The sequence below is a fragment of the Solea solea genome, chromosome 1 (genome assembly GCF_958295425.1).
Source record: "Solea solea chromosome 1, fSolSol10.1, whole genome shotgun sequence".
Taxonomy (NCBI): domain Eukaryota; kingdom Metazoa; phylum Chordata; class Actinopteri; order Pleuronectiformes; family Soleidae; genus Solea; species Solea solea.
Window position 1 is genome coordinate 30,854,371 of NC_081134.1, and position 17,592 is coordinate 30,871,962.

The following is a 17,592-nucleotide window of genomic DNA, read 5'->3' on the forward strand; positions in this document are numbered from 1 at the left end:
CAAGTGAAAAAAAGTCCAACAATGGGGAAAAATTACCGGTTTAGTGATTAGAAATGAAAATGATATCTTGATAATCCATCATGCTGTTGCAAGGATGACATTGCACATTTCAAAGTAAAAGTGTTTTGATATATATAGTTCACAAACAAAAAAAAAACATATTTGACAAAAATAACAAAAACAGACAGAAATAAAACACTAAATCAACATATACATGAAGACAATTGTAATTAAAACACTAGACAATTTAATAGTTAAATAAGTGTAGGGCCGCAGGACATCGACTGGCCAGCCGCAAGTTTGAGACCCCTAGTCAAATATGTTTGGGTTACTGAATTTTAGATAAAAACATGACAGCCCTATAACCTGAAGAAAATGTAATTTAGGCTTGACATAAAAAAATATACATAGTGAGTCAAATCACACGTCAGAAAACATGTGAAAAACACACAATTTGTCCTAAACCGGTCACCAGAAGTCTGATTGTAGCAGCAACATCAGTGTCTTTAGAGCCATAATGCTGACACTGACTCACTCACACAGTCACCATAGGACAGTGGTAACAGGTGCACAGAGACCAAGTGTCTGGAAAACCATGTTTCAGGAGGCATCGCACCGCGATCGATAAAAGCAGCGAGCACGCAGAGGGTGGACAAAAAAGTGCTGCGACTTCACTTCTTCTTCACGTGATCGTGCAGCAGCCAGGCATGAAAACAAGTGACGTGAGCTATTGACACAACACCTACGCGCTGGCCGGCGGCCACGAGGGCCGTATTGATAAGACATTATGTGCTCAGAGGCAGCACCGAATCACGCGGGAGGTGGTCCTCCATCAAAACACACACTCGTATCGTCGGGGCCCAGAAGACGCCCCGGAGCAAGTTGTGCAGCACCCGCGAACAGCTGTGTGACGAACAGCAGCACATCTGCTTCCAGTCTGGAGAGAATGTACGGTGAACATGCGGCAAAATTAGGCCGATCGCAAATAAAGGTAACAGTGTTTACAGTGTGGGGCTTGTGTGCAGAATAAGAATTAAAAATGTCAGCTGCTTAATGTCTTATATTATTATTCTTACACACTATTGTTTTTTTAGTGACATTAATGGTTTTATTTTCATTACAGTCTAAGCATATTAACTTTATATGCTTAGACCATCTATCTATATAATCATTGTCATTCAATCAAAAAACAGCATATTATATATTATAAATCAACTTTCGCTGTATTCGTAACTATGAAAACAGATTCCTACTTCCTGAATTGTTCATTTGTGTATTATTTATACTTTCTACAGTATTTTATTGTTTGTTGCTATAGGCCTATGATGTCACTTTTTTTTATGTTTTATTTGTCTTATTTATCTCTGATGTACAGCACTTTGTTTCAGCTGTTGTTTTTTTTTTAAAGTGCTTCATAAATAAAGTTGGATTGGATAAGGTTAAGGAAATGTTAACTCTAGTTTGTTACGTACACTGAAACCCAAGAAATTATGGACTTTTCAACCCATGAAAATCAAATTAACTGGGTTTGAATTCAATTAACGTCACAGACGTTAAATAGTAGGGATCTTAATTACAGCTGGACTAATGTTAGCTGACACCAAAACACGTCTGTATTGAAAAAGTCAGTTTGTCGTTTAATTAATAATGAAAATGTTGTGACTCAGATTACACGTACTGGCCGATACAAATTAATTTCAGTGCTAGTTAAATTAAATCTTCATTCTGTTGAGATGTTACAAACGCTGGTTTACTGGTTTTCCAGATTCTTAAATGTGAATATTCCAGGTTTCCCTGCTCCATATGAGAAAGAAATCATTAAAATTGACTGATCAACATTCTCTGAAACCGGGCAAATACTATATTCTTACACTTTTCTGACGCTTTTTGTCTGAAAATACATCGATTCATTCACATTAGCCATGTAAAATCCCATCAAAAAACGGTTCAGTGTTTATTATAATCTCATTTAAAACACAAGGAACACATAGTATCATCGTTGGCCTACTGGATATTTGATGTAAATGACCTACTTGCATATAATTTACAGCAGCAGATGTCTTTTTTTCCTTCTTCTTCTCCTCACTTGGCATGAATATAAAACATTTATTACCAAAATTCTCATTTATCACCTCTTCATCATACCTCTAAAGTCACGCCAGCTTAAATCGAATACGCGGGTCACACAGTGCAGACTTTGAAGTTAATGAGACGAGGAAACACTGACTGGTGTTTACTCATAACGAAGTTTTTAATACTATAACCATGACAACAGGACTTTTCCCGGTTAGACTTTTGAAGGCCTCCACCAGGTCTTAATATTTTTCATTTTAATTTCAGCCCCCGAGAAACAAATCATTAGTCGTACAACAAAGCTGCCTCCTGCAACCTTGAATAGGGATGTTTTTCATGTCTGGGAGCAATTAGACAACAAAAAAAAAAAAAAAAAAAAAACAGGACAAAGTGGAAGAGCTGGAATAAACAAGAGCCGTTTTTTTGGAGTGGCTTCTCAAACCTGTGCCAGACGCTCATACATCGAGCGTGCGGAATTTCCACAACGCTGTACCACGGGTGAACATGCGAGATAATAGCCCCACGTATCCCATGGTAACATCTTTGCTGTCATTACCCCTGCAGGCATCTGAATGCAGACTTGATTAGCAGCAATTTCCTGTGCAGGCACAACACCTTGGAGCTGTTTTGGCGTCCGATTTCCAAGGGGCTACCTGTCTCACACACAGGCAGAATCCTCAGCGGGGGGGAAGAACAATGTCCAACCGTCACATCTGGTGGTCAGAAACCACGCAGCGCGGGTTTCTCCCTGTTATTGAGAGGACCACACGCTGAGACGCTACGGTTAGCCTGCAGTCCCACGAGTATCGGCTCATTGTGCAGGAGGCAATCATGTGGCGCAATAAAGCTGTCATGTTGACGCTAAAGTGAACCACTAGACTTTGCCACCTGCTAAATCAAACTCTAGGGATCTGATCATTTAGCAGCCGATTGGGTCAATAACTACTGACCTGTGGTGAAATCCAGCCCTGGAAATGTAGGGACAGCACGAAACCACTTATTTTGTCGGATACACTGCAGAGATCACACCTGCGGGTATCTACGAATACTGACATAGACTTCTAGTGGCAAAACAAACTCCTGTTACAATGCTTCAAGATTTCCAATTTGCTCAGCCCCTTTTTGAGGTTTGCCCGTCAAATTACAGACGTCACCTGCAACCAGGCTCCTACTGGACAACGCTGGCGTTCAATCACACTGGTGTCAACTTACACAACTGGCATCATGTTCCCTTGAAGACGACAAGTGAAACAAGCCATTTTGAGACCATTAATTCCTTAGGAAAATGATTACTAGCATTATAAATCAAGTGAGAAGTAGAAGTTGATGGATTTCTTCTTGCAACTAAAAGAGTTATCATTCGTCCATCCATTTTCTACCACATTATCCACATAAGGGTCACATGGGGCAGGACCCAATCCCGGTAGCGTTCTTGATGTGAGGCAACAATGCTAGCCACTGCGTCCATGTATGTGTGGCTCGCCACAATCATCCATTTCAAAAACATAATGCTCCAATTTACGTCCTTGTCACACGACGGTGACAACAGACCGCTCTTATTACAGCGTGTTGCCTTGAATTAACCCTTTGCTGCACATTTAGGGTTCTTGTTTTCCAATTCCAATTTTGCCAGAGATTCAACATAATATTTTTGGACTCTATGCATTACCAGAGACATGTCAGAAAAACATCTTCCAACTGGATTTGGCTAATCTGGGAATAATCCCATAACCCTTTGGAGACTGCCATTTGAAGGGCTAGTGAGGAACAGCGAACCTCAGCTCGCTATGACGCAGTTTAGACGGAGTGCAGTGTGATGACCTACACAAACGTTTCCAACATATGACAATGGAAATGCAAATAACTGCGTGACTTAATGGTGGACATGTTCACACTTCACCCTACACATCTAAACATGAACCGGTCAACAATTGGTGCACAACGTTAGGGTAAGGCTAAGTGGTAGGAGTGAGAAATGGGGCTAAAATGTATCCAGAAAAGCCAGAATGAAAGCTGGGAACGTGCTTCAAGAACAACAGGGAGAACCTCGAGACGCTCCAGCGCATGCAGCTCAGTAACCTGAAGTGACGGGATGTAGATCTCAGTGTAGAAGCCAAAAATGGACTAACAAATGTCAAGAGCCTGGCAGCAAACTGAGATAAAGACGTTATAGGAGGTGCTTTCTCTGCCTGCTCAAATACTGTGGCAGAGACAGGCCCGGAAAAAAACCTTTAAAAAAAGAACAATTCAATTTCCAAAAAAGAAAAATGTCTCTGCTCGCAAGTAGTGTGAGAGATTTGGGAGGTTTCCTGACGTCCGGGGGGGAAAGAAACTTTCATATTAGAGCTTCAGTAAATGTAGACTTTCCCCATAATGAAAGAAAGAAACACGGGATGGATTTAGCTTCAAATTTCAAACACAAAAGCAATATTTGCATCAAATTCAGCAAGAAAACAACCGCAACAATTCTCTTATTATATCGTCAACCGCGTCAGTGACTGTTTCAGGCTCTAAATTCTCCCCGGCTACGAAAACACCAGCAAAAATATTCACTTTATATGAACACATCGCTCCCCTTTTTTTTTTTGGCAAAAAGCACCACTGTTTAGGTTTGAATGTGGAGATTTAAAAGAAAATCGACTAAACACACTTTCACAGAAAAGTACAGGGCCACGGGGAAGGAGAGAGAGAAGCAATCATTAGGAAAAGCCTGACTCCACACAGCTGTGTCCCACATCTTCCAAAATGGCCTGGAGTGTTTGCAGAGCACACAGCTTATTCAGCTATATAACAAACAAAAAAAAAAAATAAAGAATCGAAAGAAATACACTTAGAAAACACGATAACTGGCCCCCCGGAACAAAGACAGGCGACCATGCAGGTCACAGTTAAAACCACGTCAGCACATTCCGGCTAACTTAAAGGCATGAAATACAGCGTTAATGCACAGATTAACTTTAATATTCACCAATTTAAAAGGAGTAAAAAGCCTTTTGAAAGAGACCCACAGGACATTAAGGGATTCACTCATTCCTCTCATACATAGGCAGCAGCCGGCAGCTCGCAGCAGACGACCAGAGTAATAGAGATATATTATATCCTGCACCTCACAGCTTTAGACGCAGTGAAATATTAATGGGACCCTCCTTGGGCTAAAGGTTACCTATGACCCCCCCCCCCCCACTCAGGAACCGTGGGAACAAAGCAAAAGAAGGAGGAACCACTCAGCAATTACTATATGACACATGAAACAAGACGGAAAACTTTGGGTTGTTATTGTGACATGAGAAGGACATGTGGAAGCAGAAAAGGGACATGCAATATCCCCAAATCTCTGCCATAGGATACAAAAAAAAACACAAAACTTCATGTTAAATACACTCAATTCTACAGCTTCGGACGTGCGTCAGAGCGCAAATGGGCAAGCGAAACACGCGATACTTCCTGGGAGATTTTAATCACAACATAACGACTCCATCGGCGTCATGCTATGCGCAGGAATCAGAAAAAATAAATAAATAAATAAATAGCCACCTTACCATCATGTTGCCCTGCATCGTTGCAGTCTCAATCAGGCTCTTCTCCTTCATTTTGTCCTCCCACGTCGCGGCGCAGATGTGTGGTTTTAGTGTGTGTGTGTGTGTCTATGGGTTTGCAGCAGACTTTTGGACAGCTCCCGTCTGTCGGATCCACGTCCCCGCCGCCGGTTCCCACAGCCAAACCCTTCGGTTGTAAGCCCACCCACTCATGAAAGTGGCTCGTTACAAACGTAGTGCGCACCGCTTCTCCGTCTCCTTCTCCCTTCCTTGCATACAAATCAAGCAGCGGTGGGGCAAATGAAGTTTGATCACTCTCTTTGGACGATGCGAAGAGGATTTAAAAAAAAAAAAAAAGAAATAAAATAAAATAAATATCCTTCATCCACATTCGTCAGTGGTGAATTGACAGTCGGCGCGTGTTGTCCGAGCCAGAGCCGGGAATCAGAGATGTGATGGACAGCGCGTAAAAAACGTCCACGGAGAGGCAGGGAGAAACATCCATGTCACTCAAAACGGCTCCAACACGCGTGAAGGTCACGGTGTAAAGTAAACTGCTTCACGTGTGCGCGTAAACTCCCGTGGACTGATCCGGCCACCCTCCCTCTGAATTATGGGCTGCTCTGCTTTTTATGTGTAAATAGTGAGGCTTTGAAAGGTCATTGTTATTATGGGGGGGGGAATCAATGGCGCACGGTTTCCTGAGGCGTCCTCACAAAATGCCAACAACACGCCTGTAACTGTTAGTTTTATGGCACAGAATAATCACTCAACACAGATATATCAACAAACTTTTCTAGTCTCCAGCTTGCTGTATGTAGTATGTACAGACAGGGCCGGTCCAATCCTTTATGGGGCCCAAAGTGGAATTAGATTTGGGGGGGCCCTCCCACCACCTACTGTAGGAGCTGCCTGTGCTTTACCATTTTGCTATGTTAACACTATAATATTAAAGCTGGTTGTTTTTTTACTTCAAACCAGTAAAATCACAAAAAAATGGCCTAGTTTTAATTTGCACTTTCATATTCAAAGTGAAGCACATTTACACCTTATCGTCTCCGCTAGACTGGGTATGATTGGGGGTTGCAACACTCAGCCGCTCCGAGTTTGCTTTTAAATAACAAATTCCCCGCAGCCCTGGTTTTTAAAACTTGGTACAAATTTGCACCAAATAGGCAATATTCAACTAGAAAATCAAACCAAATAACTTAGGATAAAACACTATTGGGGGCCCCAAGCAGCCGATTAGTTCACTTATGCCTTGGACCGACGGTGTGTACAGACCAGTTCGCAACTCTGGTGGTTCAAAGGATCACAATATTAATCAGACAATGATCAAAATGAGTTTTCAGCTTATTATATGTCAATATTTTCTGATTTTCCTTGGTCCATCTTATCCATCTTATAAAGAAATGATTCAAAATACTTCACCTGGACCAGTGACGTACTCAACTACTCGAGATCAACAGATTAATCGATAATGAACTTAATCATTTGTTGTTAACACGGAAAAGAAGTGGCTTTGATTTTAAGTTAAATCCCTTCAACAAAAACACCCTGAACATATTAAAACTAAGACGCGCCGCCCAACAAGCAGGGTTCAATATTGTAGCTAATATGGTGATTTTCAACAAAGAGAAATTTGCTTTGCCTGTTGTCTAAAGCAGTCACTGATTTAGTTACAACAAAACAGGCAGTCAATACACAACGTTGTTGTCCAAGATGCCAAATTTGCTTATTCTAGCTTCTAAAAAGTGATATTGTTAGCATTAGTCGCAGTAATACTAGCAGTATTTGTCAAATATGGTTGTAAATCAATGGGCTTTTGGACAGGTATTCTTTGGGAAGCGCGGTGATGCAGAGATATAGCGCGGGCGCCTCCTCACAGCAAGCTGTTTCAGCTACCAGGTTCAGTTCACATTCACACCTTCACTGCATAAGTGTGAATGTAAGTGTGAATAGTTGCTGCAAGGACCGACGGACGGACGGACAAACTAAAAATTACACATCTATAAATAAAAATAAGATTCAAATTGGAAAATAATTGCCAGTCTCTTATATAGTTCTGCTCTCAGTGCACAGTTTAAATTTGCCACTACAATCAAAGCGCCACCCCCAAAACACTAGAAGTATTTGTCTGTAGGGAAACTGGGAATTATGGCTGTGTTTCCAGCATCAAGCATTGGAGAACTGCATTGTGGGTCCGTTGTTTTTGCAGCGTAATGTTCAACTTTCCAATCAGCAGTGGGGAAACACAGCCAATCAAATCACCCAGTGCATCCAGGAAAGGTGGACAATACATCGACATCGCAAAGGTGCACAGGCCAACCGAAATGCCACGTTTCAAGCAGAATCCGTACGGGCTACTGACAGAAAACGTCATTTATTGATGAAAACGAGGCAAAAAAAGAGAGAGTCGTGTTTCTGAAACACATTACAGCCCCTGGCCTCTCTGGTGATGCAGCCAGGCAACGGAGTGTCCTAAACTGACAGCAGCAGTTCACTGAGAGCAGGTTCCCCCCTGACTGGGAAGTGCAAACAGCACGCCTCACGTAAATCTCATTTAAAAGTGCCTGGTATTAATTACCGTGGATAAGGCTGTCAAAACAACCTAATGGGGGCATCGGGCTCCTTCGGCTCCAGCTGGACTGCTGACAGAGGAAGAACATGGCGGCTAAACACAGGTAGCGGCTTCATTAATGCGTCTGTGGGGGTTTTTATACTCACTGATTTTCTTCATAAACACTGATTTTCTTTAATTTCACAATTTCAGCTTATGGCGAAACAACTCATCCACACAGCAGCAGCATCATCGTGCCTCGTTGGTAGCAGCACTTTTAATCAGGGCTTTAAATATGAAATATGCCACATAAACTCCCCCTTAACCACACTAGCTGGAATCCGCTCGGCGTGCAATATCCAATCCACGGGGGTTCATTCGCCCACTAGTCACATCTGCCGTCGGCCAAGTTGGAATTTACACACACCGGGAGTCGCGGCCAAGGACATCTGTAACGACAACGTTGGCTACACGGAAGCCGGGGCGACGGCAGCCAGATGTTCAGCCTCCAACACGAGACACGATTATCACCACCAAACCTGTCAGGTCACACTTTACATCCACAGCTGTCTCCACTATTGACCGTGCATGGAAAAAAAAAAAAGGGACATAGGTTTCCAATTTGTGAGAATATTGTGAATAGCCACCAGGGGGGGGCAACAACAACTCAGTTTTCAATGAAAGTCTATGGAGAATTCTGAGATTAGAAAATCTTTGCATTCCAATATTAGAAAGTGTCCACATTCCGAGATTAGAAAACGTTGGCAGTCAGAGAATTAGAAAATGTTCACATTCCCAAGATTGAACATGTTCACATTCCAAGATTAGAAGATGTTCACATTCAGAGATTGTTAAGAGACACGTTAAGAGATTAGAAAATATTCAGTCAGAGATTAGAAAATGTTCACATTCAGGGAGAAGAAAACGTTCACATTCCGAGATAAGAAAACATTCACATTCTGAGGTTACAAAACATTCGGATTCAGACATTAGAAAATATCCACATTCTGAGATTAGAAAATGTTCACATTCAGAGATTAGACAATGTTCACATGCATACATCAGGGTTTACAAACCTGGAAATCATGATGTTCTCAAATTAAATGGCAAAAGAAACCAAAAAAATATCCACATTTAAGAAGCGGAAAAATGTTAATGTTGTTTTAATTGTCAATGTGGTAAATTATGTTCCTATTTAGAGGAAAATTGACAATAAAGTTTGGCACATACTGTTTGAGTGGACACCAGTACAAAGGAAATTGTTATTCACAATTGTTTGTTCACATTAATGAAACCGCCCTGGCATGCACTTCTTATATTCTGACACACTTAATATTCCCAGACGTCTGAAGCATCATTTAATATGGGAGACGCACATGCATTATAGAATACGTTTGCATAACAAACCCACATAATGCATTTGGGCATTGAGCTACTTCTGCAAGTCCACATTTGGACTCGAACCAGGCGGTCTGTGCGTGCACCACAGCTCCCCAGTTAATACAATAATGGAAATAAATGGAAGAAGCCGGTACGTCAGCGACAAAAACATGGAGAAATTTAGGCCTGGACACTTTTTGGACTGCGGAAAAGACTTAAAGAACTGGATATTTTTATGTAAATTGATGCTTCGGCTCCACTGGAAACCACCAAACATCACGTCTATCTATTCTAAAATCTGAAAGTCCTTGCATACTAGGACAAGGACTGGAAACACATGGTTCGAGTGTTAAACAAAGAATTATTACGTCGCCTAAAAGTTGACCTTTGACTTTACGGCTATGAAAAACATCATCGCTTCATCATCGCGTCCCATTAAATAACGTGTAAAATGTCCTAATTGGTCTCATAAATATCATTTTTACGAGTTCAACAATGACCTTGACCTTCACTCCAGCAATATACCATTCATTCTTTGTGCAAAGTGAACAATTTCAGTCCAAATTTGAATTAATTCCATCAAGCTGTTCCCGTAATATTGCGTGGGGACGGACAATACGACATCAATCGGGCAGCGCCGGTCATAAAAATAAAAAAAAAAGGGCAGTTTGACTGTCAGGCGGCCAAAGCTACTGAGCTGCATATGGGAGCTCAGCTGGGGAGCGAGAATGTGCCGGCGTGTGGACAGCTGCTGTCCAACGCGGCGACGGCGAAGTGAACAGCTACGACTTTCCCGCGTCATTACACCATTACATGCAGAACAGAAATCTATTTTCCACAACTGCCTCAGCGCATCAGGAGGTCCATCCTGCATAATCCTTTATTATGACTTCTTTTTGGTTTTTAATTCTGTCTTGGTCCTGAGACAGATGGTGGCCCCCCCACAGAGCGCTGATCCAAGCACTGTGGAGTCATTCTGGGATCACATGACAAATCACTGAGAAGAACTGATGCTCCAAGTTCTCCAAGAATCTACTGTACGATTTTCTGCACTTCTTATAAGATGAAATGAGATAGGAAAAAACTCTTTTGAAATCTGTTGTGTGCATGTGTGTGTGTGTCACCGTCTATGAAAAATGAATGGTTGAATGGAGCACAAATGAAGAGGTTAATACCTTGCTCGGCTAAAGCTGTGGTCGCCAGGATCAATATGAAAACACTTGATCGTTGAGTCTCATCTCCGGGTCATTAAACGCTGACATTTTGAGATGGTGGCTCTGTGTCCTCATCTGGACGAAGTACAAATACTTGAACCCAAAATAGAAGCTTTTGGGTTCATATATTCTACACCTTGGATGACATCAAATTCAAGGACTTTTCAAGGACTTTCCAGAACCAATTTCCTCAAATTCAAGGACCGAATGTGTCTGTACAGATGTGTTTGATGACTGTATGTGAATTTGTGTTTGTCGGGGGTTCCCACACCCTGGTTGACATTAAAGGCCACATAGACCGGAAGCTCCAATTAACGCTGCGTTTGTGTGTGTGTATCTGCGTCATTACCTCGTTTATGAAATCCTAAAGTTTCAGAACAACAGTTCAGCCACTGCTGAGAAAATAGTGTGGTATTGTTTTCCTGGGCTCTGCGAAGCGGATCGGCACTTCCTTAATTTGACGTCGTCATCAAAAATCCTCACCACTCCTCTCACCACCGTAGCGCCTCCTGGTGCGGGCACTAGTCCGGGCACATCCGGTTGCGTACCTTCAACCGCAGAAGAAGAAGAACTACTCTCGTTGTAGCTGCTGAGATGCAGAGCATCCACCGTGCCAGAGGGGGAGCTGTGTATCTGAGAGCTGGCCTATCTATTACGTCACTTCCAGGTACCTGGCCAATCACAGGACAGTAGGAAAGCTCTCGTTGGCTGGCCAATCACAACACAGTCCACGTTCTGGGGGTGTGGTTTTGGTCTGAAACAGCGCGGCTGACGAGAGCGTCAGTGAGGAGATATTTTGATCGGCTCGTTTGCAGCGATTAGGAGGTTTTTAACCATGAAAACAAGTTAATATATGTAAGTAGACCTCCATAACTAACATATGTGTGATACAAGCATTCTATGTCGCCTTTAAATTCAAGGACTTTTCAAGCACTTTCCAGGACCACTGCCCTCAAGGACAGAATGTGCTGACATATCAGACAAAGCCAAACCAATATCAGTCAATTTCTCCGATAGCACAAACCGTTGCGGAATTACGGCAATGCAAAATGCATTTTAATCACAACCCTGTATTATTCAGCATTTACAAAATCCCAAATTGTATTGCCTTTGACATGTATGTGAACACAGACCTTTAAATCACTGGGTCTCCAGCACAGACAGTGTGCCGTCAGTGTTCATACTCTGTGATGAGCTGCAGACCCGTCTTTAAACAAAAGTGATTAAAACGCGCACAAATCCAGAATTGATTGGCCTGAAATCCCAGAGGAGCGTGTCCAGACAAGAGGCTTCATTCTGGTGTCGGCGGGCTTCCAGTACAATAAAGTCAAGCGAGACCTTCGCGGGGACAAATCAATGGTTTCATTATGAACTTCATTCCGCGATATCCTCTGTATGCTGCTGTCACCGCTGTCTCCTGCTGTCTTAATGACAGGGGACGAAATTACTGTAAGCACTAAAGTGACTCTACAGGAATATCTTTGGTCAAATGTGCAGATTGCGAGGCTGCTTCAGCTGGTAAATGTCCGATAGAATGTGTTACGCAAAAGCAAAGAGAGCTGTATTCAAAACCATTACCGAGCAGCGGGACGCACGACATACAGTACGGGCACATTTGCATTTCAAACCGCTCACAAAGATGCCGCGTGCGGTTTCTTCTTCGCCGGTGGGGAGCTCCGTAATCGAGATAAGAGGTTCTGCGCTGACCTTCCCTGCCCCAGAGTGTCACAACGACAGATCGTTACGATCTCTAATGAATTCAGGAGGAGAACAAAGTCGGTACAGGGGCATGTAAAGCCTACATTAATCTAACCATTCTCAATACAAAAGAGGGAGGGAGGGGGGGGGGGTGGCAACATACGCGGTAGAGCTGTCATTTTTTCATCCGAAATTTAGATTCATATCTGGGGAGGAGGAGGAGTTCCAAATCAAAAATTCCCATGACATCAAATATTAACGCTCCCACAAACAACCTAATATTGTCAAAAATGTGCCGTCTTACCAATTTTCCTGCTGGATTTACACTTACAACGTCCTTGAATCCGCATTAAGATTATTGATGAGTCATCTTATACTCGGGGGAGTACAGGCCACTCAGTGCTATTGGCTGTTGTAAAGTGCCAAATCAATATGGCAACAGGACCTTTTTATAACCAGGAAATACATAAATATGCAGAAGCGACTCCCGCCCCCCAAGAGCCATGTAATGAGGACTCTAACATCACTTTAGAGTTCCCTTTGGAGTATGCAGCCTAGATGCACGTAAGACCATCTAAAGTAATTGCGTCTTGTCCAGCGGAGGGTGCTCTGAATTCAGATTAGCTTTGAATTTACTGGCCTCTTGGCCCATGTTTATTTTCTGCTAGGAATATGGAGAACACAAGGTAAAACGTCCTAATGGTGCTATTCCATTTTACAGTTCTAGCTCTACTTGGTTCAACTCGCGTTAACTTTTCTTTTTTACTTTTGGTACGTCAACAGACTGCTGGCAACTGATTGGTCAGAGGGGGGAAGGGAAAAAATGGGGGACAGAGGAGACGTGGGGGAGAGACAGAAGAAAGACAGCTGGCGAACGTGACCCCAATCACGACCCAACAAGTTCTGAGGAGGGTGGAAGATACACGCCGAAACTGGTTAACAAAGTTAAGGAAAACTTTCTGTTGCCTAAAAACAAGCTAAAAAACTAACTGCTTTACAAGTCATTAGTTTATAAGGACAACAAGTGGTGCATAGAAGTATTTCGGGTTCTCCACCATAGCTGGCTAAGTAACAAACAAATCTGTGATGCCACCTGCTATCTTAGCTGTTAGCTCCCACCCAAGTGAGGCGACGCAGGAAAGCATCACAGACGAGTAGCGCAGGAAGCGTTACGACTCATTTTTTCACAGGAATACCACACGTCTAAGTGCATTCAGTATAATTAATTCGACCTGGAGCTTAATCAAAAGCCCTTACGCACAACAGAGCCGGAAAGATCATGAAATGATGTCGTTTTTGGTTGCTACAGCTCTGTTATTTGAAGTTGTAGTTGAAGTTTTTTCCCCCTGCAGATGTCTAATCCTTAAAAGTTGGATTTCTGTAAATGCACCGATTTTGACAGACCCTAATACAAAACGACACACGGCAAATTGAAAATGTTCAGAACAGGCGGCCCTTTCTTCTCACTCGTGCTTGGCAGTGATCATCAGAGGGAGAAAGTACTGTAATTATTTTTCAGACTTAAGAAGACTTTGGCTTCCCTCTGCCCTGAGTTGGAGCCAGGAAGTACATCTAAATATTAATGGTCCAGTTGCCTTGAACAGCGGGCATTTGTCAGGGGAAGTTGGATCGCATTCATTGCTTTAACCTGCTCAGGGACGGATGACGACTCCTCCAGCGGAACAACAGCTGGCTCACCACTCACATTCAAAATCATCCAAAAGGGCAAGGGAAAGCACATGGTGAGAGTGGGACTGCTGCAATTAATTGGTTAGTAACCTACTTTTAAATGAATTTGTAATCAGTTTGCGATTTTAAAACCAAATCTGAAGAGAAAAATAGCAAGTTTGCGTCATGTCTCATAGGAGTTGCTGATCCACAGCTGCCTCCATAAATAAGTCAAACTATTATTTTGTGACTTTGGTGTTAGAAATCCTCTTCTGATGAACCTTAGGGCCCGTCCACACGGAAACAGGTTCCTATGGGTGGGCAGAAATCCACGACCCACTAACGTTAGCCACTGCAGCTAATAGAGCTGAGTCGTGTTCCGGAGATATTTCCTGAAACAACGCCATCTTTACGGGGGAACTTTTTGAAAACGGCAAAGAAAAAGATCGTTTTCACCTTGTTTCCGTGCGGATGTGGCCTTAGTGACTTTATTCATTTATCTGATGAGGAAGCATTCGACCTGCGAGCGAAGAACATTCTCTCTGAGTGATTAACAAGTCGTCTAATGGTAAAATCAAGTGGTGAACATTCTTCAAATGCCGTAGACTTAAGCAGGCATAGACGTTTTGCCTCTCTCCTGTCGGCTCAGGGCACAGGGAGAGTGCACAGCACAGTCAGCTGTATGTAAAACATGTCATTATGTGTCATCGCCTCATACTAGCACACTTAAAAACTCCTAAACTATCCACGTCAGACTCTTTAAAACGCCAAGTACTGCACCTTCTATAATGTGTGCACTGCTCCGACAACTGCAGAAACTCCTAAACTTGTTTCCCCGGGAACTGATGGAAAAATTGACTGTACTGCTGATTACAGGATCTCAGGTCTGATTCCTCAGCAGTTCTTCTGCAGTATTTTCCTGAGGGTACACTGAACTCAGAGAGAGAGAGAGAGAGAGAGGAGTAAGAGTGTGTGGGGGGGAGGAAACACAGTCGCCCCCTCACAGTCTGTGAAACACCACCTCTGCTTGAATCTCAGCTCCATCAACATTTACACGTGCCTCGCTCCACTGTCAACAGACTGTCAAATGATTAGGCCAGGGCGCTCAGCAATGCTAACAACCATTAAGGCTGACTGATGACACTCACTGTGGCCTGCACATGTCGCCGTGCTTCATGTTTATCCATCAGGGAAGGAGGTGCAGCTCACGCGGAGCTTCACAGCTCCTCTGTGTTTCCGGCTGCACGGATTTGCTCTTTTTCAGCCGTGACAGCCTTTGGGAGGTCGGTGCAGCGACGGTTCCAGGTTCTTAACCATCGTTGCAGGGGGGGGGGATCAAGATCATGGGGATCTGTACGGTCTGTCCACACCAATCCTGGCTTTGTGTGTCCCTGCATTATCCCCCCCCCATCTGTTGTGCCAAAGTGACCATGGCGACCACACACCGACCTTCTATTTCTCTGTTCTTGTGTGTCCATGGACTTCTCCGAGCGGTTGTTTTTGAAACAAAATGGAAATGAACCTTTATTCTAATAGCAAATGCACACTTTCTACCTTTTGCATTCATTAGAATACGTTTTCATATCAGAGATTCAGCTCGTGTTGATCAATTGCTTTGGTCAAAGCTGACAAACAGGTGCGTGACTTATCTACAACAACACGGGAACTGAAATAAGTCATTAAAATTCACAGTATTCTGCGATCACACACGAAGTTTCTGCACTACCAGTGGATTAATTAACGGGAAATGTCAGCAAAGCTTCCCTCTCTTTAGCCCCTTTGTCATTTCTGCTCTTTTCAAATGAGCTGCGTGCGCTCAGACGTCTTTTCATTACCAGCCAAGGCCTTTGGATGCGGGATACGCATCTCCCGTGAACGCCCATTATGGAAGATTAACTGCAGGAATATGCTTGGGTGTCTGATAGCGGCAGAGTCGCGTCACACCGCCCAAGGTGGTTTCTGGGGCAACGGCGTGGCCATCAATCAGCTGGGGTGTAATCTCGCTCGGAATCGTTGTCGGCATGCAAATTAGGATCACATTTCACACACGGCGCCACATGTGCACACCTGAGGAATTGTAAAACGCCGGGGTAAACAACGGCGTAAAAGTGGATTAGTGTGGTATGACTAGACGATTTCCATAGAGATAATGCATCAAACTGGAACTTGATCAAGTGTGTGGGGTGTGGTGGGATGTGTGGGGGGGGGGGCCGGGGCACAAAAAGTTCCCTCAATATTGACATCAGAAAATTGATGGTGATGAAAACCCAGGTGGTAGCGACGAGAACCACACAATCGCAGGCTTTCGGCCGAGCTGTCGCTAAATACGCCAGACTCCTCCTCCTCTGTTAAATAATGAGATTTAAAGTTAAATCAAGAGATTTCCTTTGCTTAATGTTGGAGATTAACCCACATTTTCAGGATTTTTACGTCTTTTTAGCGGATCTACAGTTTGGCACTGTACGCTTCGCCTCCTTCCGTGACGGCACTCGCATTTTCCCTGGTTATGACATCACGAGTTGAGCTAGTGGAAACACACACACACTGTTTGGCACTTTACTTGAACGCCTAATTGACTGTTTCTAATCTTTTGTTCATGAGTGCAATAAACATTTCGATTTGTGAAAACATGGTGCCACATTTTCTCTAGAATCGTAAAGGTATAGTAATGTTAGTGTAAACCTTTCCACCAAAACAGCATAACAACACATTCTTTCTATTTACTCACTCTCTATTTACAATCCTTTTTTTGGTTTGTGATTGAAACTGAAAACTGTAATTTTCTGATTTCATCACATTGGGCTTTGCATTGTCACAAATTTAAACCAAACCAAACCAAACGCTCAGACGGCAGAGTGATTCTCTGCAGATTCTCCTCCACCTTGCAACCCTTTCCCTTTCCCTGCACGTCTTCCCTCACTCTCTGCAGCTGAGTCATCTACTCAAAAAAATGCCAAAAAAGAAACTAGAAAATGTCTGACTGATGGAAGACGGCGGCGCCTTCGCGCCTCTCATTTCTTCTATCACGCACGACAGGTGGAGTACCGGGTTTCGGAAAAGTCAAACAAATGAGCTTAAAACACGAGATTAATAGACACTGAATAGTTCCTCCAGTTTGCACCCACCTTTATAATCAGTAACTGAAAAGTGGAATTAACTTTGTTTTCTCTCTACAGTCTCAGAGCTGTATTGATCTCCTGATCTACCTCTCCAACCATGGACTGAGGAGATAAACTCTGGACTCAACACAGCAGTATTGTAAGGATTAAGTTTAGTTTACCTTAGTGTAATGTAAGGATAATATAGGCAACAGCTAATGAAGAAAACACAGCTTTAACAGATCATCACCGACTTATTTCTCCAGTGAAGAAATCACTCATCCTCTGCACGACAAGTCCATGGCGTGTATTCGAGTTAGTAAACGCTATCATAGAGGAAAAGTGTTACATAAAAAAGGCAATTA

General features: G+C 43.0%; 1 protein-coding gene across 2 annotated transcripts in view; it reads right to left on the reverse strand.

Annotated features, from left to right (window-relative positions):
• The window catches only part of dpp6a (dipeptidyl-peptidase 6a), a 268,421-nt gene that overhangs the window by 236,603 nt on the left and 14,226 nt on the right, over positions 1–17,592 (reverse strand). The window contains exon 1 of one of the 2 annotated variants that reach the window (XM_058632261.1): positions 5,613–5,967. The exons of the other annotated variant lie outside the window; for it this stretch is intronic. Coding sequence (XP_058488244.1) covers positions 5,613–5,663 — 51 coding nt within the window. The 5' untranslated portion in view covers positions 5,664–5,967. Of the gene's footprint in view, positions 1–5,612; positions 5,968–17,592 lie in introns of those variants that run through there. 2 annotated transcript variants of the gene reach the window in all.